The following is a 17,841-nucleotide window of genomic DNA, read 5'->3' as shown; positions in this document are numbered from 1 at the left end:
AATGGCCGTTTATAGGCATGCATGTCAATCCAACATCAGCTTGTTGGCAAGGGAGAAAAAAATGCCCCAAATTAAGCGTTTAAGGCAGGTTGAAGCCCTGGAATTTGACTTGCAGGGAGTATTTCTCCATACATTCACCTAAAGCTTTGGAATCTTAATAACAGAAAATCACAAAAAGCATAATATATCCCCTTTAAGGAAACTAAATGGACCCAATAGAATGGCTCAAATAAGCAAATGATTGCAGGTGATTAAAACATTCAAAGAGCTAGTTTGTCTTCTGGGTTCATGGCATCAATAATCCTCTGTGTGTCTGTTGGTCACACACTACTAAATACAGAACTGCTAGTGTGGCACACTCCCTTTCCTCTAAATAATTATGTATTTGTGGACAGGTCTTCAGCTTTGTGATTACTGTACATTTATGCTGAAATCTTTGAAAACGGATGTTTCTATAACTGACAATGTGTGCAGTGTAGAAATAAATGTATATTTGTGTTTTTTGTCTCTCTCTGTTTAGCTGGGAGCAGAGGGTGTTGCCTCATGGCAGAGTGTACTACGTCGACCACAACACCAAAACCACAACTTGGGAGAGACCACTTCCACCAGGGTATGTCTTTAGAGGTGCAGCATGTAGAATTTAGTGGAAGACCTGTATTTGGTTAAAACTAAATAAGTTTATACAGTTTTTTAATCTCCAGAACTAGACTTTGAGGTGACAATGTACCATGAAATCTCAATGATTCCTGCGGGGGATGTGATAAATGTCATCACCCTTTTTTCTCCCCATGATTCTTGTAGCTATTGTCAACTTTCAAAAGGCAAAATCCTTGGAAATACTCTTTAAAAAAGAAAAAAAAAGAAAAACTTAGTTTAGAGAAAACTTTCCCCTTTGTGGAAGGCTGATTGTTGTGGATGGCAGACAGTGAATGTAATAAAAACCTATAAATATATGGCAAACAGTCAAGCAAATAGCATACATCAATGCAGAGAGTCTCAGTAACAGATTTAAATGCAGTCGTTTCAGCAGCAGACAGACTGATAACAGTTTCATTTTGTAAATAACATATTAATGTTACAAGACTTGTCAACCTCCAGTTTGTAGCTGTTGCCACAGGAAATGAAACTTAAATTATCAAGCCTGTTATAGCTGTGAGCCAGCCTACAAAATTGCTAAAACATCTTTGCTCTTGTTATTGATTTGCCTTGAAACTATCTTTTCTTCGTATGAACAACAAAGGCTTGTTCTTTGTCTCAAACCATGGATAAAAAAAAAAAAGGAATGAAAACGTACATCAAGTAAAACAAGTACTCAACTTGAGACAGCTGAACAGAAACACTAGCAGATGTCAGATAAAGTGTGTATCTCAAGCTGTTCATTAAGAGTCAAGAATATACAGTATGTACAAACATGCATACAGATCTATATACACCTTCTACATTTGTTCATGTGTCTAGAGGAATGCTGATGTTCAGATTTAGGTTCAGTCTCGTCAGCTGTCAGACCAAGGGTTTTTTGTTCTTGTTTATTTGTTTTGGGAATGCGTTTTATGTTCTCAGGCATAACTACATAAATGAAATTCTCCATTTTAATTGCTTCTAAATCACCCAGTTTGATTGTAGTGTTTGTGTGCTAAGCCATCATAATGGGAGCGCAGTTTTCTCCCTCTCTGGCTCGGTACTCTGCTCTCATAATGGTGTACACACAGTCCAGCCCTTTTTTGACGTTTTTATTTGCAATGATTATTTATTGATTTTCACAGAGCGTGTGACTGGGTGACAGAGAGAAAGAGAGGCTGTTTTTTGGAAAAGGTCACTCCCCCCGCTTCTCCCCAAATCTCCACACCCCCCATCTCAGTTTTTCCATACAAGGAAGGAGAGTGTGGGGGCCCGGAGAACAAAAGTCCTTTCTTAGCGCCACATGTACTTCCATCCACCACTGTGTTGGCTGCTGGCCGCCGTGGCCCTTCAGAGGATCAATTAGCAAGCTAATGCCGGGCTAGTGCTCCAGATGTACACACCAGGAACTGTTTAGAGGTTGGGGTGCAGAGTGGGGGAGAGTTAGGCAATCTAGGTTTGGAAGCTGAAATAATGAAAGCCATCCGAAGCTTCTGAGTCACACTGTTCTTTATCAAATACACTGCGGAGCTTGTAACAAGTGATGCATCACAAGCTCAACCCATTTGGTTTTTAAGTTGCAAAATGTCATAACACACTTCCTTTTAGTCTAGATGTAGCAGGGCCTCTTTAATTAAAACTGATGCTGTGTTTACATGAAGCCATATTTGTCAGCATTGCATGATGTCTGTCAACCACAATGTCGAAATCCTGTTTCATGTTTTTAGAAAAAGTTATTTGGACAAAGTGAAACAATAGTAATTAGCCTGGAAAGCAACTTTGTGTGTTTATATTCTATATTTCATTTCAAAATGGAAAATGGTTATATCTTCTATTCATTTTTAAAGAGTTATGGTTATAAAGAAATCTCAGCATAGAGTGGGGACAGCTGAACCAAACCAAAATGTAGCAGTTACATTTGCTAATGCCAAATTGACAGTCAAAAGAAAAGAGCTGATGCTGATTTACAACTTCATCAAAACTGTAATCAATGTCTTGTCTATCAGGACTACAGTCTCTCCCATTCTTTCCAGTTGCTGGTGGCTCCCTATGAGAGAGTGTTTTCATGAGGCCATCTGCCTGGGCGATCTAGACTTTTCATTTAATACTGAGACTGAGATGCTCAATCAGCCCCATATACATATAATTGTTCCAGCACAAGAGATCCTACGTAAGACTTTGGTATAATTCAGTCTGTCCTGTGCCAGGCAACCTCCTGAGAGTATCCTTTTTTTCTCAAAATAGATTTTTGGGGTAAAACAATTGAATTTATTTCTAACACATTTCCGTATTGATTATTTGTCCCATAACTAACTGATCAGCATGATGTTTTTGAGCTGCTACAGGCATCTGTAGGCATGGATTTGTTTCTGTTTTTGCAACTTTCTTTTCTTCTTTTCTTTCTCTTTATTAAACAAGGACCATGCACAAAAAACATTAATCTCAAAATGAGAAGAGAAGAGATGATTTATGCCAGATTTAGCTATTAGCTCATTTCCCTCTGCGCTCCCTGGGCAGGTACACACAGAACAATCACCAGATGCTAAAAACATTCATTTACATACAACACCATTACATAGTCTCTATCACAGTAATAGTTATACATACAAATCTAAAGTAGAAGTACAATTCATTACAATTTAAAATCTGAATCATGGTGAAGTTAATGTTGACATGACTGACTTAAATATTGAGAACTGTGTTGTTCCAATTTTCAGCTTTACTACAAGCCGTAAAAAGTAAATTTGTGTCCTTTCAGTAGTTGAATCTCAGAAAATAAATAGTCAACTAAACTGAAGTAGCACAGACTTGTGAATGAAACATAGGGAAAAATCCTCTAGAATTAAATCAGTTACAATACTTTGATCTCAGTCAAAATAGAAAAGGATAGAAACAGAGCAAAGCAAGCTCCGAGCTTTGCTGTCACCCAGCATGTTCATGAATAATGACTGGACTATCCTAAAGAAGACCAATAAAGTAAACCCCTGATCTGGACAGTTCATGGTTAGGAGACCGTTCACTTCTAGTTCCAAGAAATACATGGAGTAGATTGTTAATGACATGACTGATGCAAAGAGTTAAAGTCAGATAGCAGAACTAAGTAGAGACTGTCAGACAGGCTGCTGTGGGCTTTGGGATTTTTCCCTGGCTCCAGTAAATAACTAGCTAGTGCTAATATCAGAGAGGGAACAGTGTTTTTCCTGCCTTTTAAAGGAGGCTCAGAGGCATAGTGGTCGGAGAGACTAACCCTCAACCAAATAACTCCCTGTGTTTGCAATCATCCACGCTGCTGAAGTGTCCTTGAGCAAGATATTTAAACCTACCAGCTCCTGGGGTGCTGTTGTGTAGCTGACCACAAGAGACGATAGATTTTCCCTTCAAGTCAACAAAGTATCATTAGTGTGAACGCTGAAGCGTTCACACTTTTGTTCTTCAAATCTTTATTCTTTTTCTTCTGTACATTTTCTCAATTGCAAACTACTTCAACAACAGAAAGCATTCAAATATCAAAATGTTCAGCTCTTTAAGAACATTTATGCTATGACTTTTCTTCTGTCTACCTTTTATACTCTTTAATAATAATAAAAATACTACTACTACTACTACTACTACTACTACTACTACTACTACTACTAATAATAATAATAATAATAATAATAATAATAATTAATAAAAAAATATTAAGCTTTTTTCAACTTTTTTTTTTTTTTTTTTTTAATATGTAAGTCAACAGACTGAATATTCTAACCTGATGGGCCGGATGGTTTGTTACACAGAACCATCTGAGAAGTCGTCCATGGAAACTGTTTGGAAAAGGGCAGGCACTTTCAAAAAATACATGGCAGGTGATTGGATGAACCATCTGTCCATCACCGACTATCACCGTCTTACCCTGCGAGGCAGCTGGATTTGTAATGCTGAGGTGCTTGTGTCCGAACCACCGGTGGTTCAGTTTACGTGTTTGTGTCCGAACCACCGGTGGTTCGGACACGTAACTTAAAGCACGTAACTTAAAGCCTAAAAAGATGGATTCTTGTGTGATCTCGTGATGTTGTGATCTTGTGAATACAGCTGCCTCGCAAGGTAATGAATGTTCAGAAATTTAAAAATTTGAACATTCTGCACAGGGGCCCTGTCATCATCGCAACGTGGGTTCTGTGCAGTGAAGCTATTTTTTAGAACATTACGTCATGCACACACACACACACACTTTACACACTACCTACTTTACGCACTTCACACACACACACACACACACACACACACACACAGAGCGTCAGTTCCGATTTTCAAAATAAAAGCCCAAGATAGTAATTAACCTTATAACAGGAAACTAACAGCTAACAGGATGAGGCTTGTTTTTCAAAATAAAGCCCATAACAGTCACCTAGTTTTTTAAAATAAAAGCCCCAGACAGTAACTATATCTTAACAGGAAGCTTAGGATGAGACTTGTTTTTCAAAATAAAAGCCCCCAGATGGTAACAGGTGCTCACCGGGGGGCCACATACAAGGCTGGAATTTCAAAATAAGTCACTCATTTCAGATGTCTGCATTTTCAGCAGTGCTTTACCATTTATTCTTCTTCTGTATGTTTTTCAGTTGGCTACTTCTGCATACTTTAAGCTGCAGAAACCATTCAAGTATTAAATTTGCTCTTAAAGGACTTTTTTTAAAATTGTATTTAATCTTTATTTAATCAGGCAGTCTCATTGAGATTAAGATCCCTTTTTCAAGAGAGACCTGAGAACAAGAAATATTCATAAGACATGAACACAATCAGCACAAAGAAACACCACAACTACACAATAAAGAAGGGGTTAATAAAAACAGTTACAGGAATCATAAAAAAAATATCAGATAAGATAATAAAGCTTTTTTTCCAAAGGGAATGTAAGTTTGAGGGCAATTTACAGTTGATTCAATTTAAAAGGTGCATAGTACCTCAGACCAGTTCTGCCAACATCGGTGTTAACATGAGGGTTAAGTAGTTACTGGATCGTGAATTGCAGTTACTAGATTTAAATGAGAGAAGCTGTGAGGTAGTTTGAATATAGATGATTTTTATAGATGAATAACATTAGATGGTTATTTCTTCTTGTCTATAAGGAAGTCCATCCAACCTTGTGATACAGAGAACACTGAGTATGAAATTTGTGCCATTTGTGATAAAGTGTAATGCATGTAATGTAATATCTCCATAGTCTCCAGACATGAATGTTCACTGCACAATAGTTTCACAGTTGAAAGAAGACAGACATCCTTTGAGTCTATACAAGAAGCCTAGTTTGATTTTTAATTTTTGAGTCAAATGTTGAATATGAATCTTGAATGATAGTCTGCTGTAAAGCCAAATTCCTAAATATTTGTATGACTCAGCAAGAGTAGTATGGGCGCCATTTAAAGTTTTAATGGCAGGATAGTCAGAGTCACTGGTGGAGGTGGAGAATACCATGTACTTGGTCTTTTCTGCATTTAAAGCTAGTCTGTGATTAAGGAGTGATATTTGGAAAGCATCAAAGACAGACTGAAGACAAGTCAGGGCCTTGACCAGGGTGGAGTCCGGGGCATATATAATTGTCTCATCTGCAAAAAAAATGGACATTAAAGAATTGATTAGTTTGAATTACAGTATTTATATATAGTGTAAACAGCAATGGACCAAGGATAGACCCCTGTGGCAACCCATTTCTGATGGTAAGAGGGCTTGACTGAAAGCCATCAGCAACAACAGTCTATGTTCTCTCTGTAACATAAGAGAGGAACCAATTAAGCGTGGCTTCATCTAGACCTATACACTGTAGTTTATGAAGTAGGATTTTATGATCAAATGCTTTGAGAGGTCAATGAAGAGAGCAGCACAAAATTATTTTTTTATCCAGGGAGGAGACAATGTTATCAGTGACTGAAACTGCAGCTGTAATTGTGCTGTGACCTTGGCGAAAACCAGACTCCTGTGGCTGTAGTAAGTTTAATGACCCATTAAAAGTGCATAGTTGTAAATTGATTGATGATTCTAGGATTTTTGCTAAGAAAGGAAGTTTAGACATTGGATGGTAATTGTTTAGATCAAAGACATCACCACTTATGTATAAGGATACTAGTAAGGAGCTTTTCCACAAAGCAGGAATTATGCCTGTTAAAAGGGTTTAATAAAAAATATGTGCTAAATGTGGACAGATTAAGGGGGCACTTAGATGAAGAAGATATGGGTCAAGATTGTCTGCACCAGTGTTTTTGCATGCTTTTAACCAAAGCAGAGCTTTGTGAACATCTGCACTACTTACCAAACTAAATGAAAATTTGCAGTCAGAAGAAGCTGAGGCGTTGGGGACTCCCTCTGTTTGACAGCTATGGTAATTGTCTACAGTTGAATCTGCAGACATATTATTAAATAAAAGACCAGAGGAGAGGAAATGGTGATTAAAAGCTTCAACCATGGACGAGCTATTGGAAATATGACTGATACTTGTTTTATTTGTGGTAGGCGATGTGACCGTGATGAATTCTTAAGAAATGCTACAGTGTTCCAAAATTTGGTGGAAGTATCACAGGCAGAGAGAGCTCACTGATGATAATTTGGTTCAGCGTAATCATACTGGTCCAGATGTTTCTTTGTTGCTTAAAGGTTGCCACTGGATCTAGCCTGGGACCAGGCTTTGTCTCTGTTGTGGATGGCATTGGAGAGTTGTGGGGAGAACCAAGGACTGTATCTGTTTTTTATTCTGTGTTTTTTATAAGGGGCATGTCTGTCAGCAATAACATTAAAAGATTGTGAAAAGTTTTCCAGTGCCACAGCAGGATCAGTAATAGAGAAAGTATGATCAATGACTACATTTACATGCACAAAATTTTCCGGTTTTTGCCCTTATTCCGAAAAAGACAATATTCCTATTAAGCTGTTTACATGGCTAATGAAAATGAATATTCCACTTATATCCCTGTTTACATGCAGAGGGTTTTCAGTGTTTCCTTCTGCTCTAGTGGGAACAGGAATCACAAGGTCTCTGCAGGCAGTGAAGTAAACTAGCAAGGTGAAAAACATTAGTGAGCTGCTGCCTGATATTAATTAGTGATATTGATATGACTGATATTATAAATGTATAGTTACAAGCACATCCAGTGCCTAGGTTGTCCCATGATGTTTACTACTCTGCTGAGTGTTTTTGGTGCATCACACAGAGTCGTCACCATCAGTCCATGGCTGCATGTCAGGATAATAACCAATCCCTTAATCCCCATCATGGAGAAGGCGCGCTCTGTTTTTCCAGCCCGCCCTGAACAGATCTCCACTCTCCTCTCATTCCTCTTCTCTGTCTGCCTGCGCAGGGGTAAACAGGCAAGAGGCCGTGTGTCGCAAACTGTAGTAAAAACCCCAGTTGAGACGCATATTCCAAATGTGCTGTATACATGTCCAAAGAATGCTCCTAAAACTCAAATAATATCGGCATATCCCAAATGTCTTAATCGGAAAATTAAGCTTTTTCAAGCAAAAGTAATTTCATATTTCTGCATTTTCAGCAATGCTTTGCAATTTATTTCAACTGTCAGCATTCACAGGCATGTTCCGCAGGAAATGGATTTTCTAGTTATTTTTACAACTCTCACATCAGCTATTCTAGTAAACTTTATGAAATGAGAGGGTGAAAAAGCTGGTGGTTCATTGAGTTCAGATCTCACTGGAGACACCAATGCTAAATATGTCAGCAATATGTTAAAAAGCCTTCAGTACACTGACATGAATTTAAGAACTCAGAAATACCATTTACACTTCGTATATAGACAGACACACCTATCAAGAACATGATCATTCATTGTGTTTCAATTTGTTGTCAGAAGTAGTTTTTGGGGTCTTTTAAATTTTAGACTTCTCAGCTTCTCACTGAGTGAAATAATTTGAAACTCTCTCTAAGTCAAGTGCCAAATAGGAGAAATAGTAATTGTGCCAGAAGAGTCACTTTCCATGCTGTGAGAAAGAAGTTAGAAAGAAAGAAAGAGTTATAAAACTTTGCATGTTGCGCAGTCAGTTTTTTAAAACAAAAGTCGTATGGACCACTGACGGTAGCAAACACAGTTTGAGTGGATACCGTGTAAGAAATGCAAAGAACAAGAGCAACTTGTGTATTTGTTTAAAGAGTAACTCAACACCCCCTGAAAATCTTGTTTGTGCTGACCTCCACTGATTTAACGTTACACACCAACTTAATACCTTGATGTTTTCTTTTGTTTGTTTGTTTTCTTTAAACAGCTTTCTTGCTGCGGTGATGTACAGGTGTACTCAAGGACACTGTGACATCACTGTTGGGTGTGGTTACCAGTGCAACCCAACCACACGCATCAGTGATGCTGGCTATGGTCATAGATGAAAGTTTGAAACTTTGAACCTGAGAGTGCAGTGAAACACTGCTTTCCATCCAGCAGTGAAGTTACTCTTTAACAGCTCACTCTGGCTTTTGCTTCTTGTTCCAATAGTTTCTTGCAAAAATTACACCACCAGCAAAATACTGCTAACCTTGGTGATGAATTCATAACATTTCCTGTTATCCCTTCAAAGTAAAATTCACCCTGTGATTCACCAGTTGACCATTTTTAATGTGAAGCAAGTCTGTCTTAAAACAATATTCAGGAGCCAAAAATGATCATTGAAACATGCGTTTCTTGCTGTAATTATTCCTCCTGTTCATACTGGTTATTAAAATATCCCTTCCTAATGCGCTTACAATGGAAGTGATGGGGGACAAAATCCACCGTCCTCATTTAGTGCAAACATTCCATTAAAAGTTTATCTGAAGCTAATATGAAGCTTCAGCCATCCAAATGAGTCAAATCTCATAGATATCTTTCAACATTACAGTCTTTTTAGTGCCAAAGTCCCTCTTTTTGTTACTATACTTCCACCACAGCTCAACAGGGAAACACTGTCGGAGGAAACACAAAGAGGGAATCTGATGCTAAAAAGACTGTAAATGTGGCAGATATCCACTTGATATGACTAACTCAGACTGCTGAAGCCTCATATAAGCTTCACATCAACTTTTAAATGCATTTTTTAACAAAACAAGGACTGGATTTTATCCCTCATCACTTACATTGTAAGTGCATTATGAAGGGATCTTTTTATGGTCAGTATGAACAGGAGGAATAATTGTTTCAATGTTTATATGTTAACCTAACAATCATTTTAAGACAGACTTGAAAAATGTGAACCCTTCCTTTTAACAGTAACTGTATAGTATCTTCTGAGTCTCTCGTGTGGGAGTTGTCTGTTTGAATCAACTGAATCTGTTTAAAGATAATCAAAATCTTGAGGATTTGAACTTAAAGTAAACATGTATTTAGCAAGCAAAAAATGACTGAGCATGTAAACTCTCACTGTAATACCCCCCCTCACTGTCGTAAATCTTTCATGCAGCTCTCCTTCTGCACACTGAATGTATGTGTGTGAGTTTGCATTAATAGTTTCAGTGCAACAACAGTGAGTCTATTTAGAGGACCTGGAGTACTGGGAGAACCAAGCAAATGAAAAGCCATGGCTTCACAGTCAAACTGAGAGTGTGTGTGTGCGTATAAGTGACAGTAGAACTACTAGATTTTTTTGTGAGTGTATTTGCACTTCTGTGTATTATCCAGATTCACACCAGTCATTAACTCTCATGTTCTAAATGTAATCCAGTATCATGGAGCTTTGAGAAGTGTGTTCCAGACTGGTAACGGCAGGGAATTTAGATTATTCAAGATTGTGAGTGATTAAAGTTCACTGTAGTGGTGTAGGGCAAAATTTATTTTACAAGTTACACATTTATTGCAGTAGCTGCTGATGTTTCTCATCCTGACTGCAATGGAAACCAGACTAGAACTTGAACAAACCAGAGAGGAAGACGGTCACAGAGATACTCAAACTAGTTTTAAAAGGTTAAAAAAACCATGTAGTTTTAACATCATGGCTGCAGTAGAAGTGCTGTCATGGACTACATGACTATTTATTCCTCTGTGTGTGTGTGTGTGTGTGTGTGCTTTTCTTAAGCCTTCTGGTATCTGCACTGCGTGTTTTTGTTAGCATACGGAAGTCCGTGCTGTTTTCTCTACCAAATTCTGTTGCGCTTAAGTCAGACATGTGAGAATAGCAGCAGAATAGCAGTCAGTCCTGCTGAGCCTGGGGAACTTGTGTGTGCATGTGTGTGTGTGGAGCTGTGTTCATGTGTGACCATGTGTATCCTTTGTGTGTGTATGTGTGTGTGTTTTGCTTTTGTGGACCGTCTATATCTCGGTCTTCGTCCAGACCCCCCGTCTCAGGGGAAGAACAGGATATACATAGACCTCTAAGTAATGCCACTGGCAGGCACTGACACACAAACGCACACCACAGCAACACATGGTTATTGTCACTCAGAAAGCTGGCGTCTCTAATTGTTTTCCTTCATCATTGTAATTGAGGGCTGGTATTGTTTTATGTGCATGAACTGTTTGATGATGTCTGAGGCCGAGTCAGATCTGTGATAATGCAGCGCTCAGTGAAAATAACAGATTTTCTGCTACCCTGGAAAGCTGACAGTACTGTAAGACGCTGATTATGTGCAAGTTTTGGAAAGTACAAAAAATCCAAAATGATTCTATTTAAGGCCTCAAAAAGTATTCAAATTAAATGTTAAATTCAAATGGAAGGGGACTTAACTTTATATGTCTGTTGGTATCTGTTTCATTCTCCTCACCTTAGTGATCCACAACTTTAATAAATTACTCTATTAGGAATAGATTAGTTTTACCATCATAGCAGCATAATCTGTCATTTCCTTCCTCTCCTCTTGTTCTCCTTCTCCCTCGTCTTTCCTGCTTCCTCCCCAGGGTCTTTACATCTTTACTCCTTTATCCCTTCTCACTTTTCCTCTTCCTCCCTCCCACTCTCTGTCTCTCTCCTTTTACTGTTTTCTTTCCTTGACATGTTTCTTTTTCCTTGTCTCTATAAATCAGCACTGTTACTATCACCAGTGCAGCTTTTTTATACAACCACCCACTCTCCACATGCTTATTAAAGATGTTGTAGGAAAATAAAGCATCTCACACCCCCCCCTTTTCTGTCCTCTCTCAGCTGGGAGAAGCGTGTGGACCAGCGGGGCAGGTTCTACTACGTGGACCACAACACCAGAACCACCACATGGCAGAGGCCCACGGCTGAGTCTGTTCGCAACTATCAGCAGTGGCAGAGCCAGCGCAGCCAGCTGCAGGGCGCCATGCACCAGTTCAGCCAGCGCTTCCTCTACCAGGTACACCAAGCCTTCACCTGCTCCATTTACATGAACACAGCACTCTGGTTTTACCTTGCCGAGCCAAAGGTAGCAAGGGATTAGTACTTAATTCACTTCAAAATAGGCTCCCTGAAAATATCACCTCTGCCTTTTTCTTTCCTCCTCAAAGCTAGCTATGTCACTTTCATTTAACATACAACCTCATAGAGTAGATTAAACAACCAACACATGAGCTCATTAAACCACATGGACATGATGAAACCAAGTTCATCCAATCAAATGTGACTTTGGGCGAGTAGCTAGCCACACCTGTTATATAAAACCACATTTCACCATTTGTGAGTGGTAGTAGCTAACAATATGGAGAGAGACAGGAAGATGCTGAGGTCTAATTCGTTCATCTCTCCCTCGTCCTCCTCCTGATCTAACAACAGGTGACGGTGTGTGTGTGGAGCCAACAGTTTGTCTCTGTAGCTCAGTTCCTCTCTGCAGCTCTGTATTGCGCTTAACTCTGTAAGCCCCGCCCACTTTTTAGTGGCCCAATCAAATGCGAAGGATTTGATTTATATCCCTCTTGTAACTGTACACTGGCCAAATATTCCGCTTCACAGCACAAAAGCTAAAGACGCTCTTAACTTCGTTTCACTGGGACTTTAAGCAGATGTGTCATGCAGCGTATAGTGGATCAGTATGTCAGTGTGTCTAACTTGCTATAGTTAACAGTAACTCTAATCTAGCTAGCTGATTGTTGGTTATAGCAGAAAGCGTTATTGATACTGGGAATAAAGCCAGACTTTAACAGAGATGTGTTAGCTGATGTCTTCAGAAGTCTTTCAATCCTACATTAACCTTTGAGAACATTTCATTGTTTTATGCTCAGGGCTCATTGCTGCGCTGTACGATTTCACCTGTCAATCAAATATTGTGACGATTTCTTTCTTTCTAATTTCTCTCTCAATGAAGGTTTAGTGTCTAATTGTGCCGTACTTTGTCTGTTTAGCCATGGTGGCTATCACCGCTCGTGCTAACCGCCCTGTGCTTCTTCAGTCTATTCCAAACTTACCAGAAACGCATCTTGTGTGGCAGAGAATTGACCCAGACCACAGCACGACACTGGGTGGCACTGGTTTCTTTAGAGCAGCACAAGGCAGTAAATTATTGAATCCTCTTAAGAAGATGTTAATAAATCTTAGACCACACTCACATTTACGCCCTTGCTTGTCTGAAATATTGAAAAAAAAAGGCAAAAAAAATTGTATGTTTTGGAAAAGTCTTCCTTTGAGGTGAAATTATAACTTTTATTTTTCAAGATGCTCATAAACTGCATATTTTCCAGTTTTGTCACTTCTTGGTTCTTCTTTGTTAGACATTGGTTAGACTGAAAACACAGTGACATGCTTTTAATGAAAATGCTCCATAATGCATCTTTGATTAGGTTCACGTGTCATTGCCACAAATGCAACAAGGGATTGGACACAATCGAAACACTTTTTTAGTAAATTCGGCGACTAACAGTCTAAAAGCGTTGTCTATAGGCGGGATTAAATAAGTCATTTGATCCTTGTTTGTAGTATTTTTCCAGCGGAGTCGGTGGAGGTTTACTCGTCTCTCTGACAGTCGCCGTCCTCTCAGTGAAGGTCAGACTGCAGCCAGACAGTAAAAACTTATGGGACTAAAACAACAGAGCTTTCTCAACGGACCATTAGTAAAGCCAGCCTTAAAACTCTTATAGGCTTCTATAAAAACACCCCACCCTCTATGTGTGTGTGTTTGTGTGTGTGCGTGCTAGTTTTTATGAAATTGTTTGTGTGCTCGTGTCTCAGTCTACACTCGTGTTTGTCTTTGTGTATTTCACTGTGTTTCTGTGTGTTTTCATGAGATTCCTTCACCGTGTTTGTCAACTGTGAAATGAGCTTCACCCATTTTTTTTTTTATCAGTGACTGTTTCAATCCATCCATCCCTCAAACCCTCCCCACACACACAGCCTATTTCACACCCAAATACAATTACACCCTGCATTCCTTCATCTCTATCTCTGTTTCCAAACTGATCACAGCAGCCACATGCAGACAAAAGTTTAACATTTTCTAAAAGAAGTTTATTTTTGAGTCCAAAACACATCACACGCTAAGTAAAGTAAAGTAAGTGTAATTTAAGTTTTAATATGAATTCCTTGTGAGAAACCACAGGTCAACACCTCAACATGTTAACAAGATGAATAGCTGGTAGTTTTTACTGATTTATTGTCCACTACCAACCAAAACCAAAAAACCAATAACGTTTTGTTTTGTTTTCCAAGCCCACTGGATTCTACGAAAGACATACATTTTTAAAATTGAGTCCGAAACATATACTTTCACTTTTTTTTAAAAAGACTCCGTATTCTCCTAAAGCAGGTGGACTGTGTATTTCTCAGGAAACATTACTCAAACAGGAGGAAATAGTGGATTTGTCAGGGACTATTTTCAGCGGTGGAGTAATCCACATGTGGTGGTCTAGTGTGTGTTTACAGCAGCAGGAACAGGGTGTGTGGGATTGAGTCAAAATAAACTTATAAACACGTCACCCGGTGCAACAGTGTAGCTCATCGCTGTGTTTTTTTTTTTCTTACCTTTTTAGTAGGATCAGTTATTGGTTGGAGTCTTTATGAGGTTTGTTAACGAATAAGAATATTTTGAATTTTGCCAGACTCATTCTTTACTGTATATACCAGCCAGGCTTCTGCAACAAGTCACATTATCATCGGCTGCCTTCTTATTTATGTACAGAGATTTTCCTCCTGAACCCACCTACTGCAGGGTTTTCTCTCCTCTTTTGCCTAATGAATGCATTCGAGGCTGCGTGTAACTTTGCTTCAAGTAGTTCTGTACCGAGTATTTAATATTTCTGAGGTGTGGCTTGCCGGTCGTACTAGCACAGTATCATGAACGCAGTTTAATGCTGGCTGTTTGTCAAAGATTACAATTGGATTTGTCAAAATGCCCAAATAATAATTGAATTAATCAATTTATCTTCAACAATTTTGATAACAGATTATTCATTTAGGTGATGTATCAGGTTAAACTGTTAAACATGCACTGTTGGTTCCAGGCTGTTAAATGTAACATTGGTTGTAAATTTTAGGGCATTTTTTTGACTACTTTGAGAAAACGTGATGACAAAACGATCACTTTAAAGAGATAAATTAATAATGAAAATAATTATTTGAAGAAAGCTGTGATTGTTCAGTTGGACGTGACGGATGATATTTAATCTGAATGATTCCTATCATCGATGTCAAAGCATCAGAAGTTCTTAACCTGAATAAGACCAATCAGAGTCTCGTAGCTACGTTACACTCTGTATGTAAACATTTCAGGGGATGTCAGATTTCATGTGATGTACGAATGAACAGACAAAAGCACAGTTATAAGCAGTGTCAGGATTAATCCATGTTATTTCATCACCCAAGGCAACACCACACACACTCTGTCCACAGGTTAGGTGTGGGCTGGAAATTTTGCCTCCTTCCTTCCTCCTCCTCTACCTCCCCCTGTCCTCCCCCTCTCCTCCCCCTCACTGCGTGTGAGAAAAGCCAATAGGCAGGTCTGCCCTCCATGTTGATAGTACACTGCTCCGTCTTGGAATGCCCACACTGCTGATAGCAGCAACTATTTATGGCCCCAGTGTGTGTGAACAAGAAACACACACAAACAGACTCATAGTTTAACTGTGAACACAGCCACATGTTCTACTGCCCGACTGACACGCTCACTGCTGTGTGTATGCACTATAAAAATAATTTGTTTGTATAATAATCATTTGTAGGGCAATCCTGGAACCATTATTTCTAGTCTTCTCTTCAAAAGCAGAATAAGTCTGTTTCTTTAACTGTGGATGATCTGTGTGTGTGTGTGTGTGTGTGTGTGTGTGTGTGTGTGTGTGTCTGCGAGTGTTATGTTGCTACAGATGTGTGTGTGTTTGTGTATACGTCCCCTCTGTTGAATCATGTGCTCCTCCTCTGTGTGTGTGTCTGTGTGTGTGTGTGTGTGTGTGTGTATGTGTGTGTTTAGCTGATGTGTTCACATGGCTGTAATGTCAAGGTCAGGTGCCACATTTCTTTTCTGTAGCACATGACAACCAAACAGGGTCAAGAGGCTGGCCGTCCTCTTAAATGGACCATGGAGCTATAACGAGTGCACACACTCACACTCACACACACACACACACACACACACACACTGTGCAAAGTTGTGCCTGTGCAAACTCATAAACACAAGCACGGGAGCGTGCATGTATTGAGAGTTTTAATGCATAAACTACACAAAGATTCTTGCAAACACACTCTCTGGCTGTCCCACAATGGTTGTGTGTGTGTGTGTGTGTGTGTGTGTGTGTGTGTGTGTGTGTGTGTGTGTGTGTGTGTGTGTGTGTTTGCACAGTAATTGCAGCTCGTTAGGAACCCCAGAGAGAGCAGCCTCGGAGTCATTAACTGCAGTTTCCGGCTCTCCCTTCTCTCTCCCCCCCCCCCTCTCCTTCACCTCTACCAGCGTTCTTTTCCTTTACCTCTATTCTTTCTTTCAACCCCACCCACCTCACCTCCTCCCACCCTGCATCATTCTGTCGCCTCTCCAAAATCCCCCCAGTCTCCACTTCCCTCTCCAAAAATCCCCCTCTATTGCTTCGAGCCAAAATATCTTTATTTTTATTTTGCCTCATTTCAGATAACCTCTCCCCTCTTTTTTCTTTCTTTTTTTTCTGTTTTCGCCACTCCTCACCCTCCACCCTCAAATCAGTCCTTCACCCCTCCCTTCACCTTCCCTCAATCGCCTCCTTCTTTCTCCTCCTCCACTCTGCTTCTCTGACTCTCTGTCCATCATGGCCTGAACAAGGACCCCTAACAGCAGCACCTGAATCAGCCCTGTGTTTTATCACTCGCAGCGCAGAACAGAAGACTCACACACGTCCACGCGGCTGCATGTCACATTCACTCGTGTTTACACACATCCCTGTCTGGGCTCACGTTTCCACTTTTATAAGTGGTTTATTCCATGAAAGGACAATGAACAGCACTTATTTCAAACTTATTTAAAGGAAAAAAACCTCATATATTGATCAAATAGTAATCTAGTAATATTCTGTATTTTCCTTATTATTAATAAATGCAATTAAAAGGCTAAAGCCAACAAGTCTTCTAAAATTATAATGTCAAATGTAGCATGTTGGATTTTCACAAAAAATGAATTTATCTCAGCTCGTTGTGTCATCCTGACATTTCTTAATTGCACTCACCCACAGTCACTGATGACACCATTTGTTTACTCGTTACCGATTGGCCCAAAGTGAGACTGCATGATTCATGGGAGACTATACGCATACTGTTGACTTTAGTTTAGTATTGTGTTTAAAAAAAAAAAAAAAAAAACAGTCGGAAGAAAACAGGACAATCATGGAGATAAAATATCTACGGACCTTGACACTGCAATGTGACCCATTTTCTTTTCATTCGCTGTCTTTTACATCATGTTCGGGGCGGCTGTGGGGACAAGTGGGTCGTCCACCAATCAGAGAGTCAGTGGTTCAATCCCCGGCTCCTCTAGTCCACATGTCCAAGTGTCCTTGGGCAGTATACTAACCTCCAAATTGCTCCTGACGACTGTGCCATTGGTGTGTGTGTGTGTGTGAGCATTAGAAACGTTGTAAAGCGCTGTATCGCTCCTGATGAGCAGGTGAGCAGATCCTGCATGGCCGCCTCTGCCCTTGGTGTATGAATGTGTGTATGAATGTGTGTGTGAATGTGTGTATGAATGAGTGGGTGTTGTAAAGTGCTTTGAGTGATCAGAAGACTAGAAAAGTGCCATATAAACACAGTCCATTTACAATTGAAGCATTTGACTTTACGTGTGAAGACCCTGTCTGTCGTCCTTCAGTCTGTTCTGCTTTTGTCAAAAATAATAATAAAAGACAAGTATTAAAAAGTCAGTCAGACTCCCTCAGTGAA

General features: G+C 39.5%; 1 protein-coding gene across 2 annotated transcripts in view; it reads left to right on the top strand.

Annotated features, from left to right (window-relative positions):
• wwp2 (WW domain containing E3 ubiquitin protein ligase 2) overlaps window positions 1-17,841 on the top strand; it is a 63,108-nt gene that overhangs the window by 25,791 nt on the left and 19,476 nt on the right. For both annotated transcript variants that reach the window (XM_042411746.1, XM_042411747.1), the window contains exons 9-10: window positions 521-610; window positions 11,704-11,878. In XM_042411746.1, the coding sequence (XP_042267680.1) occupies window positions 521-610; window positions 11,704-11,878 (265 nt within the window). The remainder of the gene's footprint in view (window positions 1-520; window positions 611-11,703; window positions 11,879-17,841) is intronic.

The sequence above is a fragment of the Thunnus maccoyii genome, chromosome 5 (assembly GCF_910596095.1).
Source record: "Thunnus maccoyii chromosome 5, fThuMac1.1, whole genome shotgun sequence".
NCBI classification, from domain to species: Eukaryota; Metazoa; Chordata; class Actinopteri; order Scombriformes; family Scombridae; genus Thunnus; species Thunnus maccoyii.
The sequence above is the reverse complement of the archived record's forward strand: the minus strand, read 5'-3'. Positions and strand labels throughout refer to the sequence as shown.